We start from the raw sequence: 20,318 nt of genomic DNA on the forward strand, positions 1-20,318 counted from the left end.
AAGACAAAGGTCGAAGACCTGATGTAACCTTCATGGACAAACTCAGGCTGGCACAGGGGCGCTGTGGGGCCTGGACAAGCCAGGTGCAGGCCTCATCTAGACAAACCCCTTGTGTGGGACGCTCTCAGAGCCCAGCGATGCAGGCAGTGGAGCAAAGGACCCAAACGTAAGCCAGCCCTCAGGGCCAGCACAGGGTCCCGCCGCCTCCCACAGCCGAACGGAACACACCCCTTGCCAGGAGCTCACCCACCCACACGTCTGGGGTGATCCGGGTGGACCCCATCGCTCTTCCCCGCAGGGGAAGGTGGAATGGGCAGGCTGAGATGGACAGTTCAGGGAGAGGTCCACCGGCACGCTGGAGTCGGCTCTGTGTGCAGGGCCCGTCCAGGCCCGGCTGTCTCCTGTGGACACCACACGCAGGCTCTGTGTGCGGGGCCCGTCCAGGCCCGGCTGTCTCCTGTGGACACCACACGCAGGCTCTGTGTGCGGGGCCCGTCCAGGCCCCGCTGTCTCCTGTGGACACCACACGCAGGCTCTGTGTGTGCGGGGCCCGTCCAGGCCCCGCTGTCTCCTGTGGACACCACACGCAGGCTCTGTGTGTGCGGGGCCCGTCCGGGCCCCGCTGTCTCCTGTGGACACCACACGCAGGCTCTGTGTGTGCGGGGCCCGTCCGGGCCCCGCTGTCTCCTGTGGACACCACACGCAGGCTCTGTGTGTGCGGGGCCCGTCCGGGCCCCGCTGTCTCCTGTGGACACCACACGCAGGCTCTGTGTGTGCGGGGCCCGTCCGGGCCCCGCTGTCTCCTGTGGACACCACACGCAGGCTCTGTGTGTGCGGGGCCCGTCCGGGCCCCGCTGTCTCCTGTGGACACCACACGCAGGCTCTGTGTGTGCGGGGCCCGTCCGGGCCCCGCTGTCTCCTGTGGACACCACACGCAGGCTCTGTGTGTGCGGGGCCCGTCCGGGCCCCGCTGTCTCCTGTGGACACCACACGCAGGCTCTGTGTGTGCGGGGCCCGTCCGGGCCCCGCTGTCTCCTGTGGACACCACACGCAGGCTGTGTGTGCGGGGCCCGTCCGGGCCCCGCTGTCTCCTGTGGACACCACACGCAGGCTGTGTGTGCGGGGCCCGTCCGGGCCCCGCTGTCTCCTGCCTCCCATTCGTCCGGCGACACTCATCTGCGCACAGTCCTGGTGCTGACCACACCGCACAGAGCAAAGACCCTGCTCTCTGGAGCTTTCCTTCCGACGAGGAAAGAAGGAAAACCAGGGCCCCAAAGTGTCCAGGAGCATCGTGGCCAGGCCAGGAGGGTGCGGACAAAGAAAGGCAGGGGCCGGGTGCTTCTGTTTGAACTGGGAGATCAGACCCTGAGAAGGGGCCAGAGGTCCGGCTGGGCAAGAGGAGGCGGCGTGGATGCCCCCAAGGGCCCTGAACAGCCTCCACCTTCCTTCCCTCATCGTCACATCCCAGCCTCAGCCCACTCGTGACCATCAGCAGCCACCCTACGGCCACCCAGGCCCCAGATTCTGGCCATGAGGCCCACACCGCCTCTGCAGCCCCCATCACGCCCACGGTGCTCAGCTCCAGCTGCAGGCCCCCTCCCACCTGCAGCAGGGGCATCTAAAACTCTGGTGCCCGAGGGTTTAGTCCACCGCCTAGATGGGAGATTTCCCAAAACTCATGTCCCCCAGAACCTCAGAGTATTTGGAACCAGTCAAGATAAAGCCACATTGGAGTAGAGAGGGCCCTAGCCCAACGTGGCCGGTGTCCTTATAGGACGTCACAGACACAGGGACGGGAGCGACGTGGCCACAAGCCAGGACGCCAAGGGCTGCTGGCATTTGTGGCACCAGGAGAAAGTGTCTGGAATCAGAAACACAAGTAATCACCAGCAGCCGGACAGGCAAAGAGGACCCTGCCCTGCAGCCTGAGGGAGCGCAGCTCTCGACACCCTGAGTGCAGACCACCGGCCTCCGGGACACAGACAATGTGCTGTTGTCTGACGCCCCCACTGTGCGCCAGTTTGTCACGGCAGCTCCAGGAAAGGAACCGCTCAGCCAGCGAGGCTGGCCAGGGTGTGGGGGGCCTGGCCCGGAGCGGTGGGGACTGTCCCTGCTTGCATGAGGACCAGGGCGGCAGCTGGTGACAGACACACAGCTCCTGGGAACAGGGATTGCTTACTCAGTGAGGGGCCTGAGAGGAAGGGAAGGAGGGCTGGGGGCTTTCTTGGGGAAAGGCGGGTCCAACAGCTGCTGGGTGTGGGCCTTGCAGAAGCCTGGTGGGTGCTGCGAGGTGGTTTCCTTAGCCCCCCTTGGAGTGGCCACACTAAGTGCAGACTGAGGGCAGCCAGCGACAAAGGAGACCCTGGGCGCCTGGAAGGAGGACTTGGGCCTGCCCGGGGCTGAGGACTGAGGACACCCAGGGACAAAGGAGATCCCGGGCGCCTAGAAGGAAGACCCAGGCCTGCCCCGGGCTGAGGGAGGGTGACCCCCCCAGGGCCTGCTGCTGTCCCAGCCAGGAGTCCTTCACTCTGGGCCTGGCGTTTGCTGTTCCTTTGGCCAACACCCCACACCCCCTGCAACCAGACACTGCCCTTCCTGCGGGACTGGCGGGGAGGGGGGGCTCCTCCCACTGCCTCTCCTGTCTCCCACTGTGTCCCGCAGCCCCCCATATGCCAACACTGGGTTTGGGGCTGAGGCACCCAGGATGTGCCCAGGCCGGGTCTGTGGGCCTCGAGCCTGGTGTCCACCGTCCCAGCCCAGAGCTTCTCAAAGGGTCATGCAGGCCAGCGTCAGGCACCTCCAGGCCCCAGGAGCCTTTGACCCGCTGTGTTAACCCTTTAACTCTGAAAAATGCACCGAGGGGCCCAGGGTCTAAAAGGCATGAAAGCCCAGTCAACTGTAGAACTTGTTTAAATCGATGACTGGGGGATTCATGTTCCTTCTCCTGAAGCTCTTCCAGTCATCCTCTCTGACCTGCTGATGCAGCGGCTCTACCCCAGGTGTCTGTCCAGAGAATGCACATGCCCCGTCCTCTGCCTCGAGCCTCCCTCTCAATGGTGGCCGGGAGAACTCAGCTGACAGCCACGACGAACCCCACACTTGGACGCTCTTCTGTCACGGGACGACCCCTTCCCAGCTGCCGCCATGGCTGAGGGTCAGGCTCTCTGCACCTGCAAAGAATGCTGGGGTGGCACTCCTGCGAATACTATCAAGGGCTACTTTCCTGGGACAATCTGCGTCCATCTCAGCCGATGGGACACCTGCTGCCACTCCTGCCCGTCACTGTCCTTCCACAGCGCCCTCCTCCACGTGACTCTCAGGCACCGCCAGGGGCTGCTCGCCCAGGGAGGAGTTAGACGCCCCTGAGCCCGCAAGGATCCCTAGAAGAGGAGCTGCGAGCCACAACCAGACAGGAGTAATTTCAAAACCAGGAAGCAAGAAGGTTTTTAAATTTTTATTTTTTAAAGACAGAGATCGCTCTGTCACCCAGGCTGGAGTGCCGTGGTGCAATCTTGGCTCACTACAGCCATGGCTTCCTAGACTCAAGCAATCCTCCCACCTCAGCCTCCCCAGTAGCTAGAACTACAGGCACGCACCACCACACCTGGCTACTTTTTGTATTTTTTTTGTCGAGATGGGGTCTCACTATGTTGGCTGGTGGTCTTGAACTACTGGCCTCAAGTGATACACTTGCCTTGGCCTCCCAAAGTGCTGGGACTGCAGGTGTATGTCACTGTGCCCAGCCAGGTTTTTCACAAGAAACCCAAACCGTGGGATGATGATGTTGGAGAAAGTGGAAGCCGCCCCCCACCCGCCTCCCCACCACGCTGCCCTGTGTGCATCCCACAGACGTTGTTCCCAACACTCGTTCTACCACAAAAACGGTTTTTTTGCAAGCACTGGTTTGTGACTAGCTCCTCTGAAGCGAGAAGTCCGTTCTCTAAGGAGCTGGGGCTGGGCAGCCAAGCCGGCCCCACCCGAGGGAGTGTGGGATCTGCTGCCTGTAGCTCCTGTATGCCCGTCTGCCCCATCATCGGGGCCTTGGAGGGTGTCCAGGCTGTCTCTGTGGATGCCGTGCCTGCTCATGTCAGGGAAGGGCCAGGAACACTGAACAGAAGGGATGCAGGCTCCAAGTCGTCTCGGCCACCCACTCGCCAGGAAGCCTTGGGGGGGCTGCTGGGGCTCTGAACCCTGAGCAGGCGGCAGGGCCAGGGGAGGTTGGACCACGGGCGCTCACGTCAAGAGGGGCCGTGCACACAGGGGCCACCCACATGCCCTGGAGCCAGAAGGCCGTGGAGCCCCTGGGACTACCCCCACCCCAGGCAGCCTGGGAAGGCTAAGGGTGCTGGGCCTCTGCCTGGGAGCTGAGAGTGGTCCTGCTCTGTACTTCCCAGACACCCCGAGTGGGGTGCACCACCACGCCCAGCCTGCCCAGCCCTGCTGCAGGACATGGGCCAGCGAGGTCCCGCAGAGCACTGGGGTGGCGGGAGCAGGGGCAGGGGGAGCCCAGCTGGGCCTCAGGGGCCTGGGGACGCACCACCCCCTTGCTTTCCACACCCTGAAAAAAAGGACTGATCAGTCACTGATTCACAGTCCAACAAACCCCCAAATACCAGGGCTTCCAGCAACAAAGGAGGCCCTCTCCTGCTTCTGGGTCAGCAAGAGCTTCAGGGCGGGGCCCACTCCGCGTCTCCTCCCTGCAGAAGGGTCCTCTGCTCTCCGCCCCCAGAGCAAGGCAGTGGGCGCCTGGGTTTGGAGCAGCTGGGAAGGGCGGGGGCGATGGTTGGGGTTAGTGGGCACAGCCCAGGGGGTGCATACAACAGGCGAGGAGCAGGCTGGGGCCTTGCCAGGGGCATCTGTGTCCCTGGTCACTGAGGGTGGTAAGGGAGACTGGAAGGGAAACAGACCCCCGGGTGGGGAGGGCCCCAAGCCAGCCCCCATGGCAGCCCCTGCAGGCCTCAGGGCTCCTGGATCCCACCAGGGCCGCAGCAGGAACCAAGGCTGAAGCAAATCAGGGTGGCTGGTGGCACAGCTGGGGCCACACCCAGGCACAATTCCTTCCCAACACAGCCAGGAGGCTATCTTGGGGGCACCAGTGCCTGTTCAGGGACGGATTTAGGGCCTCCACAACTATAGTCCCCACAAACCCTGTGCACAGCCCGCCCTGACTCGGCGTGGGGGCTGCGGCCGCCAGCGGAGGGATGTGGCTTGTCGTCCTGAGCAGAGCAGGGGCAGCTGTCCCAGGGTGGGCCCAGCCCTGTGAATCAGGGAGCAGCTCATGGGAACGGCCCTGGGGGTGCAGGGGAAGTTCACAGAGCCCTTTATTGAGTCCCACAACTGACCAGAGGGAAGGGTGTCCACCAGGCTCAGATCATGGTCCTCGAGGGGCTGGCGCTTTCTACCTGGCCCGCACGTGTGTCCTGAGGAGTTGGGGCACGCCCACTGTCCTGGTCAGAGCTGGCCGCCACCTTCCAGCTGCATCTGCCGGGCCAGCGTCTGCCCGATGGCCACCAGGGGTCTGGCTCTGTAGGCCGGACTGGCCAGCAGCTCCCGAAACCGGGTCCTTTCTTCCTCACTGAAAGAATGGAGACCACAGATCAGCAGGCAGGAACCCCCAGGCCCCTCAGCACCCCCAGGATCCGACACAGCTCAGCCCCTCAACATCCAGGCACGTCGGACACCGGAATGAATGGCAGAGGCCTGGGGCCACCACTGGACTGAATGTCGGGGCCTTGGAAACTCCAGCAGGAGGGGAGAGGCTGCCCCGGGCCCGCAGGGCCACATGCGTCCCAGAGCCCTGGCAGTGCCCACTGTGGGGTGTGCTGTGGAAGTGTCACCCGGCCCCGGCAGCAAGTCTGGGGCTGATGGGGCTGCTGCGAAGGCTGAGAAACGGGGCGGCAACTCACAAGCCCTGCAGACCACACCTTACATAAGAGACGACTCCCTCCACGGGCGACCAAAATAGACGCACATGAAGGAGAGCTGAGAGCCGGAGAGCCTGAGCTGGCACAGGCCTGCAGCAGAGGGGGGCACAGCAGCCCCAGATGGGTGCCACGGCGACGACCCAGCACAGCACCAGCTCACCCCAGCCGCCACCCAGCCCGGCGGCCACTCAGCTCCTGCTCTAAACCCAGAGCAGCTGCTGGCATCCCAGAGAGGTGCCCTGTGGAACACAAAGGTGACATGGGTCCCATTTCAGGCACAGAAGCCTCGGGGGCAGCTAACAAGGCTCCTTCACACCCCACTGGATGACCACCTGGGCAGGCTGCTCACACACCAGAGCCACCGAGGACAGCGGGGCTGGGGCCATCTCCACAGCAGGAGGCGGTCAGGGCTCTGCTAGTCACTGACCACCACCTCCTCCTGCCACTGCCACCCTGGCCCCAGCATGGCAGCTGGGACGCTCCCCGTAAAGTCAGGGTGAAATGCCTCAGTCACAGCCTGGACATCACTAGTGAGCTCTGGGGCTATCAGGACCCAACAAGGCCCCACCGGGGGCAAACAAGGAGCCGAGCCCAGGGCAGGCCCAGGCCAGGTTCTTAGCACTATGGTCCATCGGGCAGAGGCCTGGGTCAGAGCTGGGGAGGAAAGGAGCCGTGACAGTGACGCTTGGAAGCGAAGCTGCACGGGGAGGGGTTGCAGGGCGAGCCTGGGCCTGCGCCCGAGTTTGGACACGGTATGGGACACGGGCTCAGAGCCCCTGGCACTGTGTGACTCCCATGCTGGGCCAGGCCTCCAGGTGCCATCCTGGACAACTGTAAACAGAGACTCATAGAGAGGGCCCTCCCACCTGAGAGAACAGCCCTTTCCTTGGTTTGGTACACATGGGAGCAGCTGTGGGGCACAGACCACCAGCCCCAGGAGCTCCAAGGCTCACGTCCAACACAGAGCCCCCAGGGCAGCATGACCCAGGGAGGGGCCGCTCTTGCTTCCCACTGGGATCTTGGGATTGAAGGATCCAAAGCCACTCAAACATCTGAGCCCTGTCCCCACATGCCAGAAAGCACCACGGACACAGAACACGCAGTGAACAAGGGGCCTCCTGCTCTCCTCTCAGAAGCAACAAGAAACCAAACTCAATCTCTCATGAAACCAGGAGACCTGTTAACCTGAGCTGCTTCGAAATGCAGAGACCCCAAGGACGTGGGGGCACCAAGGGGTGCAGGCCACAGAGAGTCTGCGAGAGGAAAACCCGTCGTCCTGTCCAGGCAGGGAGGGGCTCCCTGGACCAGGCTGTACACTGGGGAGAGGCGGAGAGGGAGGCCACGCAGGAGGATGGCCACATGGAGAGGGCTCTGCCGTTTCCAAACTGTCTCCAGACAAGACTGACCGGGGAAGAACTCAGTTCACAAACAGAGAAGCAGAAACCAAAGAGGACAAACAAAGATCTACAGGAAGACCCCGCTCCTGAGGAGGCCGAGGCAGGAGGATCACTGCAGCCCAGGAGGCGGAGGCGTCAATGAGCCTTGATCACACCTCTGCACTCCAGCCTGGGCCACAGAGCAAGGAACTGTCTCTAAAAAATAAAAACAAAAACACTCTAAAAAACTAAAAAAGACAGTTTACTATACTATCTATACTTCACTCTAGACACGACAAAGTGTCCAGAGTAAAAATGGATTAGAGAACACGAGACGGAAGACAGATCAGAGAGATGTAGTAAATGTGTAATTGGTGCCCCTGAAGAAAAGCCAAGACAATAAAGAAATCTTTGGAGCTACCATTCGACACCAGCTGCTAAACAATCGTACTGATAAAACAGACTTCAGATTCTACACTGGAGATTCTACACTGGAATGGCACAATGGGCCTCAGTAGAAACTGACACGGAATGTTCCCTACTGAGAAATATCTTAGCAAAGTCATTTCAAAAACAAAGAAAAAAATTATTCCAGTAGCTTAACTAAAGCCATCTTATAAGGGCGTAACAATGTCCCTCAGTGGAAACCGGAGCTGAGTCTACAAAGAGGCAAGAGAGCGTGGTCTGCAGATTTTTGTACTCAAGAGGACAACTGAGTACAAATTTCTGCAAATCACAGTGTCCTAGCCTTGCTAACTGGGGGCCACAGTACACAGCCACAGAACCAAACACGAGCCCTCCTGGAGTGGATAGGCAGGAGCTAATGGAGCAGCGTGGAGCGGACTGGGGGGACGGGGGCGGGGTTCTCAGCTGCTGAACCCGAGAGGGCAGGCCGAAGGCACTCAGGAGCCCTGGAGAGGGCAGAATGGGGGCACACAGGAGCTGAACCCCTGGAGAGGGTGGGCAGGGTGGGGGCACTCAGGAGCTGAACTCCCTGCAGAGGTGGGTGGGGAGGTGGGCACTCAGGAGCTGAACTCCCAGGGAGGTGGGCGGGGTGGGGACACTCACAGAAGCTGCCGTCTTTGGGCTGTGCTCATCCGGCTGAGCTCTGAGGGCCGGGGCTTGTTGCTCTCCCTCTCCCTGCTGTGGACACAGAGAAGCCACGTTAGTCAACATCCAGCATCCCCTGAACACCTTCCCGTGGGCAGAGGTTGGCTCCTCCCTTCCTGGAGCAGACATCGTGGTGGCTGGAGGTGACCAAACCGCTGCAGAACCACAAGTTCCATGCTGCACTGTGGCCGTGGAGGCTGGACCTGGACAAGCAGTACAACTGCCTGACAGTCCTGTGACCACTGGCCCCAAGCTGCTGCGCATGGAACCTGGTGACTCCTGCAGCTCCTCCTGGCTCCGTGGGGCATGGAGGGAGTGGTCAGTCAGGAACATGTCTCACGACACACAGCATCTTCACCCCACCTGCCTGGCCAGGGCAGGCTGCACAGACACCTCACGCTTCGGGCCAAATGACCCTGGCAGGCAGAGCCGGTTCCACTCCCAAAGCACACACCACTTCCCAGGAAGGCTGAGTCACCCACCCATGTCTACATGTCCCCAAGTCCTCTCTCTAGAAGAAGGCGCATGCTATTCTACAGTGGGGAGCTGCGCCTGCCCTCCTGATGACTGAAGTTGGGGACAGGGGCGCGGACCTCCCGTAGATTCTGCCCTGCCTGCACCTGTGGGGAGGGGGGGTACCAGCGAGCACTGCGGTCCCCCATGGACAGGTGGAGGAATTGAGGAGGTTTCCTGAGTGCTGCTGGTTATTCCCTTTAGTCCTGGGATCTCCAAATCACCAAGCTGGGCCTTGACTCAGGGCACAGGTGGGCCAGGACACTCTCATCTCTGACGTCCACCCCAGGTAGGCTCTGGCTCCCCGCGGAAATTCTCACCCTCAGGTAACCGTGGGAATCTCTGGGAGCTCACCTGCACTCCCTGTGGTCAGCCGGCCAAGGCAGCTGCCCACCTGTCCGAATGTTCAGATGGGACAGCGACCTGGGCCTTGAAAGGAAGAGAAAACCTTCAGGGCCACACCAGGTGCCTTCCCAGACCTGCCGTCCACACAGTGAGGTGGGACCCAGAGGACGGCAGGAAGGTGGAGCCGCGGAGTCCTCAGGCCAGGAGACTTGATCTTTTATTTATGGATCTCTTAAAATATGAATGACAGACATTTTGTGTCTGCCCAAAATAGCCCTCAGCGTCCGCTTTCTTTTAACCCTGGCTCTGTGCTGACTTGGGGAAGGACTCAGTCCTCATCCCTTCCTGCTCACACCGGCAGATGACAGCCCCTCGCGTCTCCCGTTCCCTCCGCCCGCTCAAAGCCACAGCTCCATTCATTCCAGGGGCTCTGCCAGGGCTGATGACATCTCCCCGAGGCCTCTCCTGGGCCAGTCTTGCCCCGATGCAGCTCTGCCCCTCTGGCCGGCTGACCCCCTCCCTGAGCCCACCCCTGAGCAGCAGATCCCTCAGCAACTGCCCAGAGCTGTCCTGGGTCCCCGCCCTTGCAAAAGCCGTCAGCGTGTGGCCCCCTCCTCTAGGTGCACCCCTGGTGCCAGGGCAGAGCCCTCAGTGGGGGCAGCCACGTGCTGGCATCAGGAGACCTGAGCTCGGGCCCAGGGCAGCCTTCCTGGTTGGGGAAAACTTGGGCCCCGGAGCTGCACCCTCACTTTAAGAGATGAAATAGCAGTGGGGGCAGGACCAATGCCTCCCAAGGTCGCAAAGCAGAGGAGCTGCACCCAGGGTGGCTGCAGTGCCCACAGGGCCAAGCGCAGCACCTCCTTCTCCCCACTGCAGGGACCACCCCCCCACCCACACGTCCCACACCCCATCCTCCCAGGCGGGACGCACAGCCTCCCAGTGGGGTTTCCCGAGTTCAGGGTCCTGGGAACAGAGTGCTGGGCAGTCACCGTCACGGGCCAAGGTGACCCGTAGGGCAGCACCGGCAGTGATGCAACTCCAAGAGGCCTAACAGCAGGAAGCCGTGGAGGAATCCGAGCCTAGCTCTGCCCAGTGTGGACCCTCGCCAGTCCCCATGGCACTCCCTCCAGGCAGGAGCAGCGACGTCACCACCACCCCCCTCCTGACAATCGCCCACAAAGCGCACACAGGAGGCCGAGGTCCAGAGCTTGGGGGGGGTCACCGGGGTCAAGTGTCGCTCGATGTCTGCTTCCCAGCCAGGAGCGACGTGATCCCCAAACACGGGCCCTGCCCTGGCCTCTGAGATTCCAGCTCTGCACCCCGCACCCCAGGAGCATGAGGCCCTCAGGGCAGGGGGCCAGGACAGGGGATTGAGGGGACTGAGGGTTGGGAGGGGCTGTGGGGCAAGGACCCAATGCTTGGGTTCCACAAGGACGGCTCTGCCAGCCCAAGCCAGACATTCTCCCCGCTAGGTGGGAAGGGGAGAAGCGGGAGACAGGGCTCCAGGCTGGGAAGGAAGGGCTGTCTACCCTCCAGCCTCCCAGGCCACTGGTGCTCGCCTGCTGACCCCTCAAGCCCAGAGCACAGCAGAGTCCATGAGTGGTGGTCAGTGGGGCAGAGACCTGCCTGCTGGGACCTAGGTGCAGTTCCCAGAGACATGGCCCACTGCCCAGGCACGCGAGCCCCAGATCCCAGGGTCTCGCACCTGCAATGCCAGGCTCAGAGCTCCCTAGAGAGACAGCAGGACTGGCAGGAGATGTCCAAGATGCACCTGGGGCACCTGTGGGTGCTGGGCAGTGGAAAAGAGCTAAAAACACGATCCCCACCTCAATGGGGCCAAAGGGAGCTGGAGGCAACTGCAAGAACTCCCAGCGGCCAACGCTGGAACAGTTTCAGCACCAAAATCAAGTAGTGCTGGATGACAACCTCAAGTGTAAACTACACATCCATCTGTCCAGACCAACACCAAGGCATGACCGATACATATACGGGGAGGACAGACAAAGCTCCTTTCCCAGCAGAATTCCAAACCATCTTTTGTCACTGCTCTGTCTTCCAGGAGGTGGAGCACAACCCCCACCCCAAGCCAGGGCTGCAGAGTGACTTCCTTCCAAAGGGGACAGCATGGAGGGGGGGCCTCAACCCAGCAGGGGTCAGCTCAGCCTCACAGTGGTCAGTCACGGTGACAGGGTGTGCCCGATACAGTGGAGTGACAGTGGGCCTCCACCCCCACACTCATCCCTTCCTGTACCATGAGAGAAACATCAGACAGATCCCAGCTGAGGGACAACTTCCTCAGAACAGTCAAGGTCGCCAAAACCAAGAAGAGTCTGAGAAACTCACAGCCAAGAGGGGCCTAGGAGCCGTGACGTCTGGCTGTCACCTGGGATCCTGGACAGATCCTGAGGCAGAAAGGGGTCGTTAGGGAGAAATGAAGGAAGCCTAAGGTATGGGCTTTAGCTAACTATTAATTACTTACAGCTCACTATTTCTCTTTTGATACTGTTCCTTATGTGACAAACACACCACACTCATGTCAGAGGAACAGCACGCGGGGATGGCGGAGCTCCAGGGAGCTCTCGGTACCACCTTTGCCATTTTTCTATGAATCTAAAGCCTGTCTAAAATAGGGCCCATTCCCAGAGCTCCACCAGGGTCAGGAGGCACTGCTTCCCCAGCCGCATCCGAGGAGGGACGGGGACTTCCAGCGACAGGAGGCTCTCAGGGCTGAGAGCAGATGGGCCTTCCCAGCCCAGAGCCCCTGGCCCAGAGCCCCGCTCGGAGGCGCAGGCAGCCCTGAGGCAGGGGCACATCCTCCTCGGCCTGGGGGCTGGGTGTTTACACAGCTCTCTCCCTTCTGGGAGCCCCAAGCACATTTTTCAGATGAGAAAACTGAAAACAGGGAAACGATACTTGACCAGGGTCACATTTTTGTCCAAGAACCAGGAATGTTCGGTCGTCACATCTCCACTTCGGGCGGCCACTCCTAGTCTGGACCCAGTGCTCCACTGTGGGATGCCGGCCTGGAGCTGCCTGGGCCTGCAGCGCGTGACCTGCCACCCCCGGGCCTGGGCAGCTGGGCCATGAAAGGATGGACCCCAGGTTTGACATTGCACACAGCCCCTGCTTTCTTCTCAGATGGAAAGTTAGTAGGAGAAAGAAAATTATTTTTAAAAAGGCAAAATAAGGCCAGGTGTGGGGGCTCACACCTGTAATCCCAGCACTTTGGGAGGCCGAAGCAGGCAGATCATAAGGTCAAGAGATCGAGACCATCCTGGCTTACACTGTGAAACCCCATCTCTACTAAAAATATAAAAAATTAACCGGGCGTGCTGGCGGGCGCCTGTAGTCCCAGCTACTTGGGAGGCTGAGGCAGGAGAACGGCGGGAACCCAGGAGGTGGAGCTTGCAGTGAGCCGAGATCGAGCCACTGCACTCCAGCCTGGGCAAAAAAGCAAGACTCTGTCTCAAAAAAAAAAAAAAAGGAAGAAAGAAAAGGCAAAATTAGAGATGCACAAATGAATGAGGAAGGCCCGGAAGCTGAGACAGAACAGAGCAGCCCTGCCTCTTTCCCGCCAGCTCCGAAAGCTGGGCAGTGGCTACGAAGCTCCTGCCTGAGCCCACAGCCTCAGCACCCACACCCGGGCGGTGCCTCCCAGCCCCTGGGAAAGGGCGGAGGCTGCTCTCCTTTCGCGGGCATGTCACCCAGGCACAAAGAGCAGGAAAGAAAAGCTGCCGGGAGAGAGGCGCCACAGGCAGCAGCTTATCGGCAGGCTGCAGCCCCTGCAAGGTGACAGCGAGGTCATGCAGCCGCCGCCCTCCTGGTTGAGCCATCCTGGGTCGCACACACCACAGCAGCCTGGCAGGGCCACATCCACATGGCCAGGGCACAAGGAACCTGCCACTGGCAAATGGCTCACTGGGTGACAGGGTTCTGGAGGGAGCATCTCAGTGTATCAGGAGGGCTCATGCTGGGGACCAGGCCTTGCCCAGGGCAGGAGGGCAGAGGGGCCTCACTGAGGCCCAGGCCTGCTGGCTCGGCCGTTCACGCACTAAGGGTCCAGAATCCACCACCCCAGCTCTCAGCAGGGAGCAGGGGAGGGGCACTGTGATGCCAGCAGCCAAGGGTGGGGCAGGGGCCTGCTTCTTCCCTGAAGAACAAACCACATCCAGACCCATGGTGAGGCTGGGTGGCATGTGCCTCCCACACAGGTAGGTACAGCTCGGGAGAGCAGCCGCACTCACACCAGGCCCTGTCCCTCCTGGGGAGGATGCATGAGGCAGCTCCCATTCCAAGGGGACAAGCTCCGGATGTGTGTCCCAGGGGCCTGCATGTGTGCGTCCCACACCCTCAACATGCCTGACAGCAGGCCTGAGCCATCCCCACAGGCCACCCTCTGTGGGACGGAGTAAGGGGCAGGGTAGGGTGTGCAGCATTAGGCGGGCGTCAGGGAAAGGTCCACTCCGGAGGGGAGACTGGAGCCCTCGTTAGAGGCACAGGAAGAGCATGGTAGGTGCTCAGGGGCCTCGGCTGAGCACAGCAGGGTTTCTGTAGGACGGAGGCTGTGGCAGAACAGGGAGTTGCAGGGACCCCCAGTGGGACCTGGCAGGAGCTGTAGCCGATGTGAGGGGAGGGGCACACGAGGGAGCTCGGCATCAGCAGAGTCACCAGGCTCCTCACGAGGGTGGGCCTGGGTGCCCCCGAAACGCCCCCACAGCCCCCGCCAGCCTCACAAATTCACGCCCTGGGAACGGGGTACCTGCGTGGAGCACCAGCTGAAGCCCCAGCTCCTGGCCTCTGCAGGGTCAGGAGCCACCGTGGCCCACAGGTCCGGCTCATATCCCTCCACCTTTGGACCCGGGTCAGCCCCACAGCTCAGACAAGGTCACCACTCCCAGACACTCACCTGCGGGCTTGGCGCCGGCTGCTAGCCTCGAGCCCCAGCAGCTCGGGCAGGGCGTCCCTGAGCGGGTGCAGGTCCCCCACCACCACCGTGGCCCTCCGCCTCCGCTCCTCCCTGTGCTTCTGCTCAGCCAGTTTTATGGCTTCGATTTCTAAGGAAGGAGATACGGCATTAGAGGCAAGCCAGAGGCGGAGGAGGAGCCCAGGCCCAGAGCCCCGGCCCATGACAGACCCGGCGGGGTGCCCAGCCCCACTGCCTCTCTCCTTCCCGCTGTCGCCCCCATTCCGCCCCGGGAACCTGCGGGGTGGGCAGGCTTGAGTTATTTTTTTTCCCCTTAATGACAGAGCTGTGCTTTTTAATCATAGGGCTGACAATGAGGTGGAGTTGCAGCCACTGAGGATTTCTCCTGCAAAGGGATGCTGGCAACCGAAGCCGGAGCACGCATGGGGGATTGCACACAGCTACCGAGCAGAGGGGAAATGAGGAAAAGGGTCCTCAACTTAAGATGGCAAGTCACAGCCTGGGAGGCTCAGCTTTGTTCCCAGGAGGAAGAGGGCTCCCCAGAGGGAAGGGAGGAGCCCCAGGACAGACCTGAGGGCTTGGGGCCATGGGGGGTGGCAGGCAGGGCTGAGGCCTCCACAATAGAGAAGGGATTTGGGCAGGGTCTGGAGAGAAGGGGCATGGCCTTGGGATTTGATTTCATTTAAAAATGTATTTATTTCAAAATTGCTAAGAGAACACATGCTCGGACATGCTGCTCGCTGCATGTGGCTCCTGGAGGCTGTGGAGTGCGGACAAAGCCTGCTCTCTTCAGGGCAATCCAGTGGGACAGGCCTGCAGCTCAAACACTGCCAGCTCATGATACAGGCCCAGGCATGGCAGCACCTGTGCCCCCCAGGAGGAGTGCCCAGGTTTCCAGAGGTGCCAACAGCCAGCTCCTCTCCAATCCCACTGTCTGGGACGGCGGCGTCCCTCTCAGCCCCCAGGGCAGGTGACTCACAGAGCAAGGACTGAAGGGCCCACCTTGACCAACCCAAAGTCAGGGATGCCACCCTGCCCTGGGTCCCTGTAGCAGGGAGTGTTTACCTGGCTCCAAATCACTGACAAGAACCTGGGACAAAGACCACCCTTCCTCTGGGTCCTCAGCCCCCAGTGCAGCTTGAGAGCTTGGAAGGTGTACACCAGCTCTCCACAGCCTCGGAAACCACAAACATAAGGTAAGAACCCAGCACTTTCTCAATCCTGCCCGGACTGTGGTAGACACGTTACACAGCACCTCATCCAAAAGAGAGCCAGGGCACCCTGGAAAACGGGGATAGGGAGGGGCGGGCCAGGCCAGGTGGCTCCTTCACAGGCTGCAGACCCAGGCCAGGATGCGATGCGTGTGGCTCCCATGAGGACAGACACAAAGGCCTGCACCTCAGCAAGTCAAAGCCAGAAGCCTTTCAAAAGAATGATACTTGTGCCCAAGCAGGGTGAGCCTCAGGCATGCAAGGATGGTTCTCCTGGGAAATGCCTCAGGGTGACCCTCCACAGTGGCCACTCAAGAGGCGAGAAAGCCTATGGTCACCACCACCAGTGTCCAGAGGATTCTGCACAATTCACTGCCCACGAATGAGAAAAATCACAATGAAACCACAAACGGAAGGAAGCTCCTTGACAGAGATGAGCTGCTAGAAACCCACAGTGAGTATTGCATTTCAGGGCAAAACATTAGACACTCAATGATAAATCAGAGCAAGGAAAAGATGACCACAATATCGACAATCCCACCTGGCCCACTCTATTCTGAGAGAGGAGGGAGGGAGCCAAGCAGTGGCGGGCAGGACCCACGCCCTGGGAACACCGAGCACTGCTATCATCTGCGGCACCTGGGGGAGGCCCCACACAAACACCAGCTTCCACGCAGCCAGGAGAACCCACGGGAGAGTGCAGTTCTTCTCTGTCAGTTACTCCAGAAAAATCTGATGCCTCAATTAAAATTTCAACAGGATTTCTAGTCAAACCTGTGCAGCTAATTCTAAATTTTATTTTTTAAAAACAATTAAATGCATAAGAATAGTAAAGACATTTTTAAAAAGAACAAGCAATAAGAAAGTAGGGCTATCGGAGAGTAAAGCAAATGATGCCGTCTAGGAGGACAACTGAGGGTTGGGAAAGTCAACTGGGATATGCGTGTGATTCCAACTACCCACTCTCCCACCCACGGGACGTGGGGAGCCACTGCCTGCGGCATGGTTGGGGCACAGGCTGTGTGGTGGAGTGTGGAGGCACTACCTGGGCACTGGGCAGGTGTGTGGACAAGACAAAACAAAGCAAGGGATAGAGAGTGACTAGGGGAGGCCTCCAGGAATGGGAGGGCCCTGCAAAGGGGAGGAACAGCAAGGACAAAGTTTGCGAGCTTGTCCTCACAAAGATAAGGGGAGGCGGTGCGTGCAGATCCACAGCAAAAATTTCAACATATGTTGGGGAAAAAAAGCAAATTGAATGAAAAAATCCACACATACAGAAACTACGCATTTCTAAAGATCCTAAGGAATCTACCAAATGACCACCAGACCTAATCATGATATTAGTAAATTCATAGGATACAAGATCAATATTTTAAAAAACCAATTGTGTTGGTTTTTTAATATACTAGCAGAGAGCTGAGAACAAACTGTATTTATGATAGCATAAAAAACTATAAAAATACTTAGCAATAAGCTTATTACAAGATGTAAGACCTCTACACTAAAACTATGTAACACTGATGATGAAAATTAAATGGTGAGATATACCACGTTCACGAATCTGAAGATTTGCTTTGCTAAGATGGCAATTCTGAACTGATCTATACATTCAATGAAATCCCAATCATAGCCCCACTAGGTTTCTGTTGTTTTTAAAGAAATAGACAAGCTAATAATAATTTATATGGAAATGCCAAGGACCTAAAATATCCAAAGCAACCTCAAGACAGACAAACCAACAAAAAGGACTTGTGTTATCTGACTTCCAGACTAATGCTAAAGCTATAGTAATCAAGATAGTTTGGTATTTGCTAAGGTACAACAAATAGATCAATGGAACAGAAGACAGCCTAGAAACAGAACCACACTTATGAGACTTTCTGATTTTTCAAAAAGGCACCAAAACAATCCAATAAGGAAAAAAAGTATTTATAACAAATGGTGCTGGAACAACTGAATATCCACATTAGGGGAAGAAAAGGAACTTAACCACTAACATCACACAGACGAGCAATTCAAGATAGAAAAAAAAAAAAAAAAACCCTAAATATGAAAGTTCAAAGTATAAAGTTTTTAGAAGAGGAATAATATCTTCATGACTTGGGATTAGGCAGTTTTCTCAAATAGGACACACATACACATACATACACACACAATAACTAATATAAATTAAACTTCTCAAAATTAAACCCCCGTTTATTAAAAAAGTTCTCACGCCTGTAATCCCAGCACTTAGGGAGGCTGAGGTGGGCAGATCACGAGGTCAAGAGATCGAGACCATCCTGGCTAACACGGTGAAACCCCATCTCTACTAAAAATACAAAAAAGAAAAGCCAGGCAAGGTGGTGTGCGCCTGTAGTCCCAGCTACTCAGGAGGCTGAGGCAGGAGAATCTCTTGAACCCAGGAGGCAGAGGTTGCAGCGAGCTGAGATCGCACCACTGCACTCCAGCCTGGCGACAGAGCGAGACTCTGTCTTAAAAAAAAAAAAGTTAGGAAAATGAACAGGCAAGTCACAGTCACAGTCTGGGAGAAAAAAAACATCTGTAAAACACATATCCAACCAGAGACTGGACTCCAGCACAAAGAATTCTTAGAGCTCAATAATAAGAAGGCAAAAAGCCTCATGAAAAATGAATTTCACTGACGCTGAAACACAAACGGGCAGTAAGTACATGAAAACGCGCTTTCCGTGGCAGTGAAAATGAGGACCACCGTGAGACACCATTTCATGGTCACCAGACAGCCGAGGCTGGAGACGGCACGCCACGTGTTGGCAAAGCTGCGGGGCAAGGACTCTCACAGGCTTCTGGTGGGAGCATGAACGTACAATCACTCTAGAAAAGCGTCTGGCAGCTGCTTATAAAACTAAACATACACCTACCCTATGACCCAGCATTCCATTCCTCAGCATTTACCCAAGAGAAACGAAAACACATCCACAAAGAGACTTGTAAAGAATGTTCAGAGCAGCCTTATTCATAGTAGCTAAAAATGGAAGAAAGCCCAGGTGCCCATCAGTAGGAAAGTGAATAACCAATGGTGTATTCACACAATGAAATACTTCTCAGCAATCAAAAGGCATGGACTGCTGCTACATGCAGCCTGGACGGCTTTCAAAACCATTACGCTGAGCAAAAGCAGCCAGACCCAGAAAGAGTGCATCCTACACGATTCCATTTATACAAAGTCTAAGGCAAGAAAAGCTCAACTGTGGACGAGAAAGGATGACACAGTGGTTATTACCTCTGGGGCAGGTGGAAGAGGTAACTGACTCGGAGGGGCGCGGGACTGCCAGGAATGGTGGTGACGGTCCGTAACCTGAACGGGATTTCAGCTGCACAGGTGTCTACAACATTTGTCAGAAATCATTGAATGGCACACTTACGATCTGCATTTCGTTTTATGTAAATACAATCTTCAAAAGAAAAAGAAAAAAGCACCATAAATTCTAGAAGAATTATTTGGGGCGGAGTGTACTGATGATGTCTGCAATTTACTTTGAAACGCATTTTAAAAAACCCATGTTGGTAGGTGGACAGAAATTGCTAGATGAACAGTTATGTAATAAAGATTATAAAATCTGTATGGTGGGTATAGGGTATTCACTATAAAATTCTTCCCACTTTCCTAAATAAAATTTTTCATAATAAAATACAAAGTAAAAGTAACTTGGGAAATGTAGCTAAAGCTGTATTTAGAGACAACTTACAGCCTTTCACTCCTGAACAAAACATATATAAACCGATGAGCAGAGCAACCGAAACCCAAAAAAAGCTAGAATGGGAGAATGATCAAAATAAAAGCAAATAATTTTGAAGACAAAAGAGTAGAACTGATCATTAAACATTAATTATTAAATGGAAGAGACAAAACTTCTTAATCAGAAATGAAAGGGGGATACAAATAAAGAACGATAAAGAAAATAGAATATTTAATAAGAAACCAACTAACACATAAAGATTGAGCTCTGACTACATTTGATTATTAATATTACTTAGAGACAGGGACCCACTCTGCCGCCCAGGCTGGAGTACACTAGTGCAATTATGGCTCCCTGCAGCCTCAAACTCCTGGGCTCAAGCGATCCTCCCACCTCAGCCTCCTAAGTCACTAGGACTAGAGGCTCAGAGGCACGCACCACCTAATCTGGCTAATTTTTACATTTTTTGTAGAGACAAGGTCTCGCTATGTTGCCCAGGCTAGTCTGAAACTCCTGGGTGTAGGTGATCCTTCCACCTCAGCCTCCCAAGGTGCTGGGATTACAGGCATGAGGCACCGTGCCCAGACAAATTCGATCATTTCATGAGTGGCCAAAATTGACTCAAGTCGTGAAAAAAGAAAAAAAAGGACCAAGAGCTGTGGAATAAAATTTACACATCATCAAAGAATTATGGCCTAGAAAATCAGGGTCCAAAAGGCCACAGTCCAGGAGTCCGTCCAATCCCACTTTCACAGCTATGCTAGGAACTGTGAAAAAGAAAATGGAGGAATGAATCATTTCCCTGAGAAATATCCAAAAAGGGATCAAAACCATAAAACTAATAATCACGAAATAAACCGACCAAGTTTTCTACGTCCGACCTCTGAAAAACATAACCTCCAAAGAAAAAATAAAGCAGATCATACTCTAACGTGGGAGAACATAAAAAAGAAAATATTTCAAATTAATTTCACAAAGTCAGCAGAGTCACACTAAAAAGATAACCAAAAAATACAAGATAATTTTGACGAGAAACAATCTTAGAACAACACGGGCAAATATCCAGCATCATGAAAAATAAGGAGATACTCCAAAACAACCTGAGCGGGAAGTGTGGCTTTCAGCCCTCGGAGATGTGCGGCTGCGAGCACGTGGCAAGGCCGACCTCCCATGTGGAGCCTCAGAAAAGAGGGAGCCACGGGCCTGAAAGGGTC

The 20,318-nt window shown here is 56.8% G+C and overlaps 1 protein-coding gene across 9 annotated transcripts in view; it reads right to left on the minus strand.

The window, feature by feature from the left end:
* The window catches only part of FAM207A (family with sequence similarity 207 member A), a 61,255-nt gene that overhangs the window by 10,189 nt on the left and 30,748 nt on the right, over positions 1-20,318 (minus strand). For 4 of the 9 annotated variants that reach the window (XM_030915591.1, XM_030915590.1, XM_030915589.1 and 1 more), the window contains 3 exons: positions 14,175-14,322; positions 8,369-8,443; positions 3,420-5,575 (listed from right to left, as the gene is read on the minus strand). In XM_030915591.1, coding sequence (XP_030771451.1) covers positions 5,452-5,575; positions 8,369-8,443; positions 14,175-14,322 — 347 coding nt within the window. In that variant the 3' untranslated portion in view covers positions 3,420-5,451. Of the gene's footprint in view, positions 1-3,222; positions 3,393-3,419; positions 5,576-8,368; positions 8,444-14,174; positions 14,323-20,318 lie in introns of those variants that run through there. The other 5 variants (XR_004052824.1, XR_004052823.1, XR_004052825.1 and 2 more) reach the window with 5 other exon arrangements.

This window comes from Rhinopithecus roxellana, chromosome 13, assembly GCF_007565055.1.
Source record: "Rhinopithecus roxellana isolate Shanxi Qingling chromosome 13, ASM756505v1, whole genome shotgun sequence".
Lineage (NCBI taxonomy): Eukaryota > Metazoa > Chordata > Mammalia > Primates > Cercopithecidae > Rhinopithecus > Rhinopithecus roxellana.